We start from the raw sequence: 14192 nt of genomic DNA, 5'->3' as shown, positions 1-14192 counted from the left end.
TTGACAGCTAAAACAGAAAGGAGCATATAATTATATCAGCAATTGCGTGATAATTATCACATGATTTAGTCATTCAGTCTTTGGTCGACAGTTTCATCAGGGTTTACATTGACTTGCCCTATATCCGGGTTTATGCTGACCTTCCTAACTTGCGAGCCAGTGAGTCACCCCCATCTACACTTCCACCTAATGTGATTGTGACCCCCTTTAGACCAGACATTGTTATCCATAATACCGTCACTTCTAGTATACTTTTATTTGAACTGACATGTCCATTGGACAGTGCCCACCATCTTGAGCAGGCTAGATCTCGCAAACAAAATAAGGCTGAATACCACCAAATTCTATCAGAGCTAGATCGGTTAAATGTTACCAACTTTTATGAGACTCTTGAGATCAGCGTTTTAGGTCACTTCCAGCAATTTTCAGTCACTAACACTTACAATGTATTACATTTTATTGATAAGGACATCAATATCACAAGGTCACTGGTTCGACGGATGCTGGATGATGCCTCGAAGGTTTGTATGACTGCATCCCAGAGGATTTTTATGGCAAGGGATTGCCGAGAGTGGTTGTGATAATGTACTTGTAATTTAATATTTTTGTTTTGTTTTGTAATTGTTGGTTTTGTTTGTAATTGTAATTACTTTTCTCCCTTGCCATGCCCACGTTGGTATCACTTGATCACCAGCCTTGTGGTCGCATGTGACCGAGGGTTACTGAATTTGTAAATGTATGTACATGTCTCATTTATTATGATGGTTTCAACACATCTATGCAGTCAACAACAGCATGCTATAAATCAGCACTTGAGAGCTTTAACTAACTGTTAGTGTATGTATGCATGGTCCTATATTGAATATAATAACCAAATAAAGCTTGTTACTAAGTTACAGTTAGCACATAATAGATCTCAAGGCATCCTTTTCATCCTGCAAGCGTTTTATTATCTGATCAGCAATAACATCATATGTTAATCTATGCAGATCAATGCCAGCAAACAGATCACTGAATATCATTCTTTCTTCAACCAAAATGTTCTGGCATTCTTTGTATTCTTTAATGCACACATTAGCTTCACTTATGTTATTGCTTATTAGTACGTACTGTGTTCCAAAGGTACCTCCAACTGTTAAAACTCCTCCTCCTGCTGTAATACCACCAGCAACACTAAGAGCAACAGAGGCACCAAGGGTTACTGGAGCAAATGCTAATCCTAACAAAAACACTGCCCCACCTCCTAAAGCTGCAAACAAACCTGTTCCTTTTGCAGCTCGTGATCTTTCTGTGTGATGTTTTATGCACATTGCTAGTTCTTTTAGGCTATCTTGAAGTTTCTCATTGCTTTCTATCACACCTTTAATGGCTTCTTTCAAAGATTCTGTGGGCTAAACACAAAATATATACCAGCAAATAAACACATCTATAATAAGCAAACCACACTACTGTTTTACACATTAGTACAGTATAGTAGGGATCGTAACAAAAGTTGGTACTTTCCATGAAACTATTAGACCAGAAACCAGCCTCATAATACCTCTATAGCATCTTTGCAGTATTGGTTAAGCCTAAACGTGCCTTCTGTGTGACCAGAAATGCTTCCAATATGTTGCTACAATCTATTTTTAAAATATTTAATTATTATTAAGTGACACTTGCAGGGTAAACCACCACCTAGGTGAATGGCTTGAAAATCAGTCCATGTGTACGTTAACTATCATAGCTCAAACTTTTTGTGGTTTAAAATGAATTGCAGTGAGAGTTACAGAATTACGAGGAAATACCTAAATACTGTTCTATTAGAGAGTATCAATCTAAGGAACTATGTACAACGCATTTGAGTACTCTATTACAGTTTCCACTGACTGCTCTAATAGAGAGTATCAATCTATTTTCATGGAATTAAGCTCTATAGTTTGAAATGTCCACTCAATATGCTAGCATTATGCTGGCATAACAATCCAGCATAGTATGCTTTTATTATGCTGGCATATTTGACACAGGCCTAGTGGCGGATCTAGGACTTTAAAAAAGGGGTTTCTGAAAATTAATGTATTAATAGACAAGGAATAAAAATTAATAATACAGTATATGAGGAGATGCAACCTTATTATTGCTGTACTACTGTCAATTTTATCATAGCAAAACCTCTATTACCACTGTATTTCAGTAGCAAGCATGCGATTGCACTTTTTAAACATTATATAAACCCTCAGCAACACTATTACTTCCCACTGTATCAAAATGATTATTGATATATATATCTAATCCAAAACAGCCAAGCTGTAAAAAAAGAGTGCGGCCCTGAGAAAGGCTATGGTGAAAAAAGATGTGAAATCCAAGGTGGCAGCCAAGAAATGGCTGTGATGGTAGGTTAATGGTAAAAATTTTAATAACGACAATTCAGGTGAATTTTGTGCCAAGACCAAGCGGCACCAAATTCACCTGAATTGTTGTTATTAAAATTTTTACCATTAACCTACCATCACAGCCATTTCTTGGCCGCCACCTTGGATTTCACATCTTTTTTCACCATAGCCTTTCTCAGGGCCGCACTCTTTTTTTACAGCTTGGCTGTTTTGGATTAGATTTCACTTCTTTTTGTATTTGTATACCCCAAAGCCGGCCTATGGCCGGCTTTAGGGATTTTAACCTGTCATTTTTTCTTTACTACAGGAAGAAGAAAAGATGAAGCAGGGTGATTTCTTTGTAGCTGACCTCTCTGCAAGGTGATCCTTCTAGCTGATCTCTCTACCGGATGACTTGTTTGTAGCTGAACTCTCTACAGGGTGATTTGTTTGTAGCTGAACTCTCTACAAGGCAACTTCTTCTAGCTGATCTTTCTACAGGGTGATTTGTTTGTAGCTGAATTCTGTACAGGGCAATTTGTTTGCAGCTGAACTCTCTACATGGTAGTTTCTTTGTAGCTGAACTCTCTACAATGTAACTTCTTCTAGCTGAACTCTCTACAGGGTGACTTGTTTCTAGCTGATCTCTCTACAGTGTATAACTTGTTTCTAGCTGAACTCTCTACAGGGTGATTTGTTTGTAGCTGAATTCTCTACAAGGTAACTTCTTCTAGCTGATCTTTTTACAGGGTGATTTGTTTGTAGCTGAATTTTCTACAGGGCAATTTGTTTGCAGCTGAACTCTCTACATGGTAGTTTCTTTGTAGCTGAACTCTCTACAATGTAACTTTTTCTAGCTGAACTCTCTACAGGGTGACTTGTTTCTAGCTGAACTCTCTACAGGGTGATTTGTTTGTAGCTGAATTCTCTACAGGGCAATTTGTTTGCAGCTGAACTCTCTACATGGTAGTTTCTTTGTAGCTGAACTCTCTACAATGTAACTTCTTCTAGCTGATCTCTCTACAGGGCAATTTGTTTGCAGCTGAACTCTCTACATGGTAGTTTCTTTGTAGCTGAACTCTCTACAATGTAACTTCTTCTAGCTGAACTCTCTACATGGTGACTTGTTTCTAGCTGAACTCTCTACAGGGTGATTTGTTTCTAGCTGAACTCTCTACAAGGTAACTTCTTCTAGCTGATCTTTCTACAGGGTGATTTGTATGTAGCTGAATTCTGTACAGGACAGTTTGTTTGCAGCTGAACTCTGTACATGGTAGTTTCTTTGTAGCTGAACTCTCTACAATGTAACTTCTTCTAGCTGAACTCTCTACAGGGTGACTTGTTTCTAGCTGATCTCTCTACAGTGTATAACTTGTTTCTAGCTGAACTCTCTACAGGGTGATTTGTTTGTAGCTGAATTCTCTACAAGGTAACTTCTTCTAGCTGATCTTTCTACAGGGTGATTTGTTTGTAGCTGAATTCTCTACAGGGCAATTTGTTTGCAGCTGAACTCTCTACATGGTAGTTTCTTTGTAGCTGAACTCTCTACAATGTAACTTCTTCTAGCTGAACTCTCTACAGGGTGACTTGTTTCTAGCTGATCTCTCTACAGTGTATAACTTGTTTCTAGCTGAACTCTCTACAGGGTGATTTGTTTGTAGCTGAATTCTCTACAAGGTAACTTCTTCTAGCTGATCTTTCTACAGGGTGATTTGTTTGTAGCTGAATTTTCTACAGGGCAATTTGTTTGCAGCTGAACTCTCTACATGGTAGTTTCTTTGTAGCTGAACTCTCTACAATGTAACTTTTTCTAGCTGAACTCTCTACAGGGTGACTTGTTTCTAGCTGAACTCTCTACAGGGTGATTTGTTTGTAGCTGAATTCTGTACAGGACAATTTGTTTGCAGCTGAACTTTCTACATGGTAGTTTCTTTGTATCTGAACTCTCTACAATGTAACTTCTTCTAGCTGATCTCTCTACAGGGCAATTTGTTTGCAGCTGAACTCTGTACATGGTAGCTTCTTTGTAGCTGAACTCTCTACAATGTAACTTCTTCTAGCTGAACTCTCTACATGGTGACTTGTTTCTAGCTGAACTCTCTACAGGGTGATTTGTTTGTAGCTGAATTCTCTACAGGGCAATTTGTTTGCAGCTGAACTCTCTACATGGTAGTTTCTTTGTAGCTGAACTCTCTACAATGTAACTTCTTCTAGCTGATCTCTCTACAGGGCAATTTGTTTGCAGCTGAACTCTGTACATGGTAGTTTCTTTGTAGCTGAACTCTCTACAATGTAACTTCTTCTAGCTGAACTCTCTACATGGTGACTTGTTTCTAGCTGAACTCTCTACAGGGTGATTTGTTTCTAGCTGAACTCTCTACAAGGTAACTTCTTCTAGCTGATCTTTCTAGAAGGTGATTTGTCTGTAGCTGAATTCTCTACAGGGCAATTTGTTTGCAGCTGAACTCTCTACATGGTAGTTTCTTTGTAGCTGAACTCTCTACAATGTAACTTCTTCGAGCTGAACTCTCTACAGGGTGACTTGTTTGTAGCTGAACCCTCTACAGGGTGATTTGTTTGTAGCTGAACTCTCTACAAGGTAACTTCTTCTAGCTGATCCTTCTACAGGGTGATTTTTTTGTAGCTGAATTCTCTACAGCGTGATTTGTTTGCTGCTGAGCTCTCTACATGGTAGTTTCTTTGTAGCTGAACTCTCTACAATGTAACTTCTTCTAGCTGAACTCTCTACAGGTGACTTGTTTCTAGCTGATCTCTCTACAGGGTGACTTGTTTCTAGCTGAACTCTCTACATGGTGATTTGTTTGTAGCTGAACTCTCTACAAGGTAACTTCTTCTTTCTACAGGGTGATTTGTTTGTAGCTGAATTCTCTACAGGGTGATTTGTTTGCAGCTGAACTCTCTACATGGTAGTTTCTTTGTAGCTGAACTCTCTACAATGTAACTTCTTCTAGCTGAACTCTCTACAGGATGACTTGTTTCTAGCTGATCTCTGTACAGGGTGACTTGTTCCTAGCTGAACTCTCTACAGGTGATTTGTTTACAGCTGAACTCTCTTACATGGTGGTTTCTTTGTAGCTGAACTCTCTACAATGTAACTTCTTCTAGCTGAACTCTCTACAGGATGACTTGTTTCTAGCTGATCTCTCTACAGGGTGATCTGTTTGTAGCTGAAGTCTGTACAGAGTGGTTTGTTTGCAACTGAACTCTCTTACATGGTGGTTTCTTTGTAGCCGAACTCTCTACAAAGTGATTTCTTCTAGCTGATCTATCTACAGGATGACTTGTTTCTAACTGAACTCTTTACAGTGTGATCTGTTCATAGCGGAACTTTCTACTGGGTGATTTGTTTGCAGCTAAACTCTTTGCATGATTGTTTCTTTGTAACTGAACTCTCTACAAGGTAACTTCTTCTAGCTGATCTCTCTACAGGATGACTTGTTTCTAACTGAACTCTCTACAGTGTGATCTGTTCATAGCGGAACTTTCTACTGGGTGATTTGTTTGCAGCTAAACTCTTTGCATGATTGTTTCTTTGTAACTGAACTCTCTACAATGTGACTTCTTCTAGCTGATCTCTCTACAGGATGACTTGTTTCTAACTGAACTCTCTATAGTGGATCTGTTCATAGCGGAACTTTCTACTGGGTGATTTGTTTGCAGCTAAACTCTTTGCATGATTGTTTCTTTGTAACTGAACTCTCTACAAGGTAACTTCTTCTAGCTGATCTCTCTACAGGGCAATTTGTTTGTAGCTGAATTCTCTACAGGGTGATTTATTTGAGCTGAACTCTCTACATGATAGCTTCTTTGTAGATGAACTCTCTATTAGGTACTTTCTTCTAGCTGATCTGACTACAGGGTGACTTGTTTGTAGCTGAATTCCCTACAGAATAACTTGCAATGTAATATAACTGAGTAAATTATACATGCAACTGAATGCTTTATTAGGGTGACTGTTCTATTAGAGTATCTCGATCTCGCATTTGCTGTACCTAGTTGCCTTTCGAATCATAACTCAGTAATTTGTAATCCGATTCTTCTGTACTACTACAAGAACTTTCTATGATGATTATTCCAGCTACATACAGATTTTCAGCTCGTTGCTCTAAGCGGTTTGTCTGGTAGACACGAAAACTAATAATTTTTTTATTCATAAAAATCGATCGCGTAATTTTGACACAGGTTGGGTTTTGTGTCATATCTCCATGGTCTTTATCTCGATTCCTTTCAAACCACAAAAAGGCACTCCTACGATGGTTGTTCCATCTACATATCAATTTTCAACTGATTCCTCCAAGGGGTTTACCCTGTAGGTGTGACAGACCTTCGACCTTATTTTACGCAAATAATCGGTCATAACTCCGTGAATGTTCATCGGATTCCTACCAAAGTTGGTACGGAGATCCGCCTTAATGAGCCCTTTAAGTGTGCCAAATTTCAGCCCAATCCTAGCACGCATTCGTGTTTTATGGCGAATTTTGCGAAGTGTGCGAAATGAAGAAGAAAAAAACGAAGAAATTAAAACGAAATTTTGTTCGCTCGTATCTCGGAAATGGCTGGAGCGATTTTCTTCAAATTTGGTATGTAGACTCCCCTAACTGGGCGGCATGTCTCAAGCAAATTTGGTTCCAATCGGATAAGGGATCACAGAGCTACATAGGTGTGAAAATTGCGTTTTCTTTCTTCCTGTTAATATACTCACGGTGTGGCGCGCCGGCTTCTTGGGCCGCACAACACACTATCGTGTGTCTTGATATATATATATATACTCTAATAGGACAATCAAAGCTACAGTTTAGTCACCACTTCCTCAATTTCATGCTATAGTATGTACGCGTTGAGCTGAATCCTCAAAAACGATTAATAACTCACGACTGTTACATTGCACGTGCTTCCTGTATCGCTCATTAGATAGCACCTCTAAACCCGCTAAAAATATGTTAAAAGCACTTCATTCAAATGTAAGACACTCCAGTTATGACACCATTAAGTTTTGCCATACATTTTCAATGGGGAAGCCTCTAAAACACAGCCCTTTGATGTTCATGTTGACACATGTTTGTGGTGAAGGCAGACGTCACACTCCCGCCCTCAACATGCATGATTTCACTATCCGTTATGTAAGAGGCTGTAATACACTTTTGCAAGAAAAATAAAACAGTTTTTGTGTGTGTAAAACAGAGTTGCATGAGTAGAAGAGCTGGGGCCACTGTTGTATTGTATTTAGAAGATAAGTGGCCAGGGAAAAAACTTCTTCAGCCTCAAAAGAGGAAAAACCCAAATTATAACAGCTCAAAATCTGTTATGCAGCATTGTTGTACCTGCATGTGAGCCAAACAACATGTATTTTACTTCACATTTACTACACAGCTGCCCATCGTTTTCTATTCCCATTTAGTCAATTTGTTGTTTTAATCCTTTTCTCATCACTTTGCCACACACGTACACAACTTTTCCAGCCAGCATTTTGCCTTTGAAGTTACATTCCCATAAAACTCTAACAAATGAAATAATATTGTTTGTATGAATTTGGGCTGATAGTACAGTACCTGTAATGACTTCCAAACACTCCTGCACTGAACAAATATACAAGGGACGGTATGTTCAACTTCTGCTAGCATAATAAAGCAATGATATTTTTTTATGCACACACTTACACTTCAACTGTATTTTCATGTACTTCACAGAGTTTAATCCTAGCTACCCGATGACTCCTGGGGAACAACATAAAGTTGTAACACCAATGCTGCAAATATCAAACAATCATATGAAGAAAGCTCAGAAGAAGACTTGGACCCACTGCTGCTAGTGGAAGAGTCATTAATACCACCATCACCATCACTACTGATTTGGATGAGGAATTGCTCTAGTAGTTCTTCATTACCCAAGTCTCATCCAAGTACACAACTGGTCTTCCTTCAGTTCTCTTCATTTGTCTTAAATATAAATGACGCTGATGGACTATGCAGGGCTGCTCATAGTGTACCCTGCGTATATGTGTAGTGACATTAAAGCACAAACAGTTGCAATGCTAACCTCTTGTCACTAATTGTCTTGTACTTAAATCCCATATCACTCGACACTCTTTTAAGCTATGTTCTCCCCCCAGAGAAAACACCATCGTTCTTAAGTTTGGCCTAAGACGGAGTACGTGACAAAGGTTCTAGGATTCAAAATTTTACTTACCAAAATTTTTGAGAGCGATAGGTTTTCTTTCCTTCCATACAGTGAATGGATCTTCCGTCTGATGGCATCTCGGTTGAAACTGTCTGAACATTTGTACCTGACGATTACAATTGAGCGGGCTTGTGCAAAGTGCTTTTTGTACCTTTTTCTTAGCATAGAAAAACCGCCTTTCTTCCGTTACTCCATTCTAACTCTTACAATGGATGTCTTGAAATCCCTGCATGGACGTAATGTATGCCAAAATCCAGCAAAGAAGGTATTACCGGTGGCCTTCAAGATTCTCTCCTTGATGTTGACGGAAAATGTATACTTCTTCGCTTCTTGCTTAAAGTACTCCTATAGTTTCATAAGTAGATACTTCGTTTGGCTGTTTAACCTCTTTCCAAGTGCATTTCGCTCCGCACTCGCTGACGCTGCACTGGACGCCATATTCTCAACAATTTATTGCACGCCCGTAACATGAGCTTACGAATAAATGCTTCATCAACATCATGTTTAAAGCCTTTGATCTTTTATGGCTTCTTAATCAACAACCCAGGATTCAGCTCAACACGTACGTACTATAAGCACTTGATTTAGTTACTGTAATTATCATCTAAACTAGACAGATGCTAAAAGCATTGTGGGGCGAGCCTGATCTATAGCTAAAAGACTTGTATAGCTAGCTATACAAATTAGGGATGCAACAATACAGGTAAACACCCTAATTGTGTATTGTCTTTATTGCATTCCACACCGTGACCTTCTCGTAAAGTAACACTGAGAAACGAAGAATAATAAAGAATTACGTAGTCTCTTAATACACAGTTCTTTGATAAACTTAATGTGTTACAAATTAAAGATACATGCATTTAACACCCATCAACAGTCCTATTTTACCCGGCAGCACCTTGCTTCCCTCTGTTCATCAGATTCTGTTCCACGTGTATGCCGATCTTGCTGTCTTCTGGTAAGCCTTTGGTGTTCATCCACGTTCTCGCGTCTAATTCTTTCATATTGTCTTCGCCTAGCCAACCTACAGTAGTATTTTCGATAGGCACAGGTAGCAAGCTGCACTTAGTGCATGTACCGGCTATTTGCGTTTACAAACCTTGCTTGTCTTTCCTCCTCGGTTTCTCTCTCTCTTCTGAGCCTATCGCGCTCCCTTCTTCTTCTGAGCCTTTCTTCTCTCTCTTCTGCACAACACTCGCCATGGTCACATCGCGCCACGTGCAATAAAAGTGACCACTGTAAATTATTGGAAACTGAATGTGACGGTCCCGACTACCTCTAGAAGGGGCTACAACTAGTCTAAAGAGATCAATTGAACTAGCTTCTGAAAAGGGAGCTTCAAATTGGTTATCTGTTCTGCCTTTGCAGGAGTACAATTTTTCTCTTCACAAAACTGCCTTCCACGACGCTGTTGCGCTTAGATATGGATGGGATCCTGCCAGGCTTCCTCAACATTGCGCCTGTGGAACTAAGTTCACTGTTGAACATTCCTTTACTTGTCCCAAGGGTGGCTTCCCTTCTATCCGTCACAACGAGATCCGTGACTTAACAGCAAGCTTACTTACTGAGGTCTGCCATGAGGTGGATGTTGAACCACATTTACAACCTATTACTGGTGAGCAGTTCACCTTAGCCTCATCAAACATCGAAGATGGTGCTCGACTAGATATTTCAGCCAATGGTTTTTGGGGTGGCCGTTGTGAGAAAACGTACATTGATGTTAAAGTCTTTAACCCACACGCTCCTAGTAATCGTACCACCAGTGCCAGTGCCATTTACAGAAGACATGAATTGTGTAAGAAGCGTTCATACGAAGCTCGCATACGTGAAGTTGAACAGAGTTCCTTTACTCCTTTAATCTTTTCAGCCACAGGAGGAATGGCTAACGAAGCAACCATGTTTTACAAACGCCTTGCTTCCTTGCTATCAGATAAATGGGATTCAAATTATGCTGCTGTAATGGGGTGGATCCGGTGCTGCTTGTCCTTTTCACTTTTGAGGTCAGCAATTAGGTGTCTGCGGGGTTCTAGATCCTCAAAGGGCTCCTTTGGCCACTCTTTAGGATCAGCACCAATTGACCTCATTCAAGTAGAGTCAAGACTCCCATTAATTAAGCAGTAACTTATTGAATTTTTTTTTTCTCTCCTTTCTTTGTATGTTTAATTTGTTGTTTCTATTATTATTCATTATATGGGAAAAAAAAAAAAACTACCAACAGTGTGGGACTTTCCGTGTTCTTTGCGTAAACGTTTGGGAACGCGACGATCGTACGGTCCAATGGACTACTAACAGTGTGGGACTTTCCGTGTTCTTTGCGTAAACGTTTGGGAACGCGACGATCGTACGGTCGAATCGAGTACTGCAATTGTGGGACTCGCTCAGGCTCGCCCCAAATATTAGCTCAAAAATTCTGAAATTTCTAAATTTTCTGTGGCATGCTCAGGGGTTAATCTAAGGGGGGTAGGGGTGGGAGCCCCCCCGGGTTAGCTATTGCCTCCCTAGGTTTATACCTAAAGCCTTGAGAAAATGGAAAGGTTTAATTGATCCCAAAGTTGTATAATTGAATGGTCAATATTCAATGGCATCACAATAAAATTTCACCAAAGTTGAGTACATTTACACCTAAATTTTCGAAATTTTCCTGGGGGAACATGCCCCCAGACCCCCCTAGAATTCGAAGCAGCTTACTTCCCCCCCCGCTTAATATTCTGGGTTGAGCCCTGATGCTAAATTTAAAAGAGAGTTTCTATCAAAACTGCAGAAACCCACTTAGATCCACTACTGCATGAAGTTAGCCTACATACAACTTTATATGCCAGTCCTATGACCTGAATTATTGCCCTTCACTATGGCAACTACAAATAGATTGCAGCAGTTAACTAGTTTGCATTTCTTCACCAATATTAGCAGCTCTAATTCCTTTATAATTATTTAGTGAATTCTATCCCACTAGGGACCTGTGAGAAGGTTTAAAGCCTGTGAATACAGGGAGTTTAAATATGTGAAATAGCATTGGTAAGATCAAAGTTGAGATTGCTACACACTTGTTCCACCCACTGCCATGTTCATTGTATATGTCAATAAAATTGGAAGATGATATAGTTGGTCAACCACAAAAACTGTGAAAACCATGTAACTCAAAAATGCGTACTTATACTGTAACTAAATACCGTATAGTGGGAAATTTTCGAGGGGTGAAACTTTCGCAAAATGGTGTAAAATCCGATTTTCGCATTTTTACTTCATGAAAGTCTAGAAAACAGATTTGGTAAGGTAATAGCTATGTGTATAAACAAAGTACAAACATTTCATGATTATATTTTCACAAAGTTATCAATATTCGCGAAATTCACGAACGTTTCATCCCTCGAAAATTTCCGGCTATATGGTAATCAAATGATGTCCTCAACAAGCTATTGATATGATTTCACATGTATATTGTCTGTCACATTAAAATAAGATGGGAATTTTTCGTAGTTTGGACCATACCTCCAACAGTAGAAGTTGTAGGAATGCTTCATGTATTGTTCTCTTTATGCATGGGCAAGCAAAACGGAGGCTTTGTTTGTCAGTAATTAGTCATGTTTTGTCATGCTATTATGTCCAACTCAATTCTTTTACAACAGCAACTATACCTAGCTATAAACTACGTTACTAAGACAATTATACAAACAAGTGCAAGTTCAGTCTTTACCACTACTAACAACGACAACCCACTAAGTGAAAATCAGACTAGATTGCATTTTCCGTTTTATGGTTGCTCTGTTGTCTAGAGGGAAACCAATAGGCTGTTAAGGTTTCTGCAATATCTGTTAAATATTTTTGGATTTGCTGTAGTGGTAGAGAGCAAAGCCATACAGAAAATAAATTACAGGTGCTTACATTAATTTAATTACTCACAAGTCACGAGTGTAACAGACTATGGAGCCAGGTCTTGTCCATTCTGTTTACCACAAACCTACTAATTCATCACGGTAAAGTTTTGGTCTATAGTAAGGCCTAGTCTATAGGCATATGCTTACAAACAAGAAGGCTATTCAATTAATGGTGAAAATACAGTTTATGCTTATTGGTACAGTACATGAATGAAGGAATATGACGGTATATATATATATATATATATATATATATAAGTTTATCAATTTGAGTATTGCTTTATAAAGTTTATTAAGGCGTGCAAAAATTATTATTGTATCACACGTTTTTTTGTTTGTTTGTTTGTTTGTTACCCAATATATTTCAATGTGTTTTATTGCTAACATGGAATGGTGGAAACTGGTCAGGTTCTTTCTCAGTGGGTCACATATTATATATCATCTTACCACTCCAAGTTGGCAGTTGCCATCTTCCACTTTGTCTACATCAATTTTCACCATTTTGACATGATAAAGATTATGATGAAATAATTGTTCCTTATTCCTTTTCGCTGCTGTGATTATCTGTTCTGCAACATTTTTAGGTACGTACCAAATAAAATGTGAGTAAGTGGACAAGAACAAGAAGAATGGATGAGCAGCATATTTTTCAATATTTAAAGATGTGCACAAAACATGTTTTAGCTGTAAGTATTCTTCTACAGTAAGAGATGTATAGGATTTACCCAAAACAACATGTAATGGAATACAATTGGGTGGCATCTCTGCTGAAAATGCACTGCTGGTGATATGTGCTGTAGCCATTTTTCTGGTAAAGCTTTCAAACTCAATCTTCACTTTGTCCAATGCCACTTTTTCAATGACTGCTATTAAGAGTGAATGTTCTTCCCAGTTCCAAAAGTAGGGAACAATTCGACCAAGAGCAGAAAATAAGGAGGAAAATGTTTTGCATTTTTTTTATTTCATTAAGCCTTTTGGTATCATTGTGTGATAGACTAGTATATTTGACACACAATTCATAGATCTGGTTTCTACAGTTCCTCAACTGCCTACTACTCCTACAATCAAGAATTTCAGTAAGCCTTTGTGTTAGTTGATTGAATTCAGTTGCAAAAATGCTGCCTTGCTCTAGTAACAATGTGCTGTGCTCAAGGTGTTCATGACGTTGTGGTGAGTGGCTAGCATCATCTAGTAAGTAAATGAAAGTACTATTATAATAAAAGTAATTTTACATCAAGTATAGCATGCTACTTACAATAAAGTTATTCACATAAAGTTGGAACACAAAAACATTGTAAATTCATGGCACATTATAGCATTGCAAAGTACAACTTGTTTCTTCACAATATTCGTATTTATATTCATGCACGATCTTCATTAAGTACATATCATCCCATCATCCAATCATTTAATTATACATTAAAATAATTAATATAATTATATAATTATTTACAGTTATACATCATAAAGTACGATAATACTGTATAGTAGGGACAGCGTGGCCAAAGTTAAAATATCACCCAAAAACTTGCCTCGATTTCCTCTCACAATGACATGACAGTATTGGATGGGTAAAAATCAAGCCCAAAAATACCTTCAGATCGACCCAAAATGTTTTTGTCAAGTTGCTACAGAATTTTTTTTTTTAATTATTCAACAGAATTTTCTACTGCCTGCCTGATGCCTTCAGTCAAGCGTAGCAGAAAATTGATTTCAGCTACAGTCCTAATTCTTTGACAGAAACGCTTCGACTTCACTTAAGAAGAGA

The 14192-nt window shown here is 38.5% G+C and overlaps 2 protein-coding genes and 1 long non-coding RNA gene across 6 annotated transcripts in view; 1 reads left to right on the top strand and 2 right to left on the bottom strand.

The window, feature by feature from the left end:
* Positions 1-742: 742 nt before the first annotated feature.
* Positions 743-14192, bottom strand: part of LOC136252088 (E3 ubiquitin-protein ligase TRIM56-like) — a 28864-nt gene continuing 15414 nt past the window's right edge. Inside the window, exons 5-7 of one of the 4 annotated variants that reach the window (XR_010699350.1) lie at positions 12872-13612; positions 1111-1391; positions 743-1060 (exon numbers count right to left, since the gene is read on the bottom strand). Coding sequence is in view for 1 of the 4 variants with exons in the window: in XM_066044463.1 (XP_065900535.1) it covers positions 1363-1391 (29 nt within the window). In the remaining 3 variants the exon portion in view is untranslated. Of the gene's footprint in view, positions 1392-12871; positions 13613-14192 lie in introns of those variants that run through there. The other 3 variants (XR_010699349.1, XM_066044463.1, XR_010699351.1) reach the window with 3 other exon arrangements.
* Positions 7731-9098, bottom strand: LOC136252130 (uncharacterized). The gene is made up of 5 exons (XR_010699364.1): positions 8559-9098; positions 8409-8509; positions 8030-8359; positions 7922-7983; positions 7731-7869 (listed from the first exon to the last, which is right to left on the bottom strand). It is a non-coding gene; the product is annotated as an uncharacterized lncRNA (long non-coding RNA).
* Positions 9750-10726, top strand: LOC136251712 (uncharacterized). Its single transcript, XM_066044146.1, has 2 exons — positions 9750-9769; positions 9848-10726. Exons 1-2 carry the CDS (start codon positions 9750-9752, stop codon positions 10668-10670), a joined length of 843 nt encoding a protein of 280 aa, XP_065900218.1. The 3' UTR covers positions 10671-10726.

This window comes from Dysidea avara, chromosome 1 (assembly GCF_963678975.1).
Source record: "Dysidea avara chromosome 1, odDysAvar1.4, whole genome shotgun sequence".
Lineage (NCBI taxonomy): Eukaryota > Metazoa > Porifera > Demospongiae > Dictyoceratida > Dysideidae > Dysidea > Dysidea avara.
This window is presented reverse-complemented; position numbering and strand designations above follow the sequence as displayed.

Coding starts and splice junctions, on each gene's coding strand:
- LOC136251712 (XM_066044146.1), top strand. CDS start 9,750: ATGGTCACATCGCGCCACGT. Junction 9,770..9,847: donor ATGGTCACATCGCGCCACGT/GCAATAAAAGTG, acceptor GGCTACAACTAG/TCTAAAGAGATCAATTGAAC.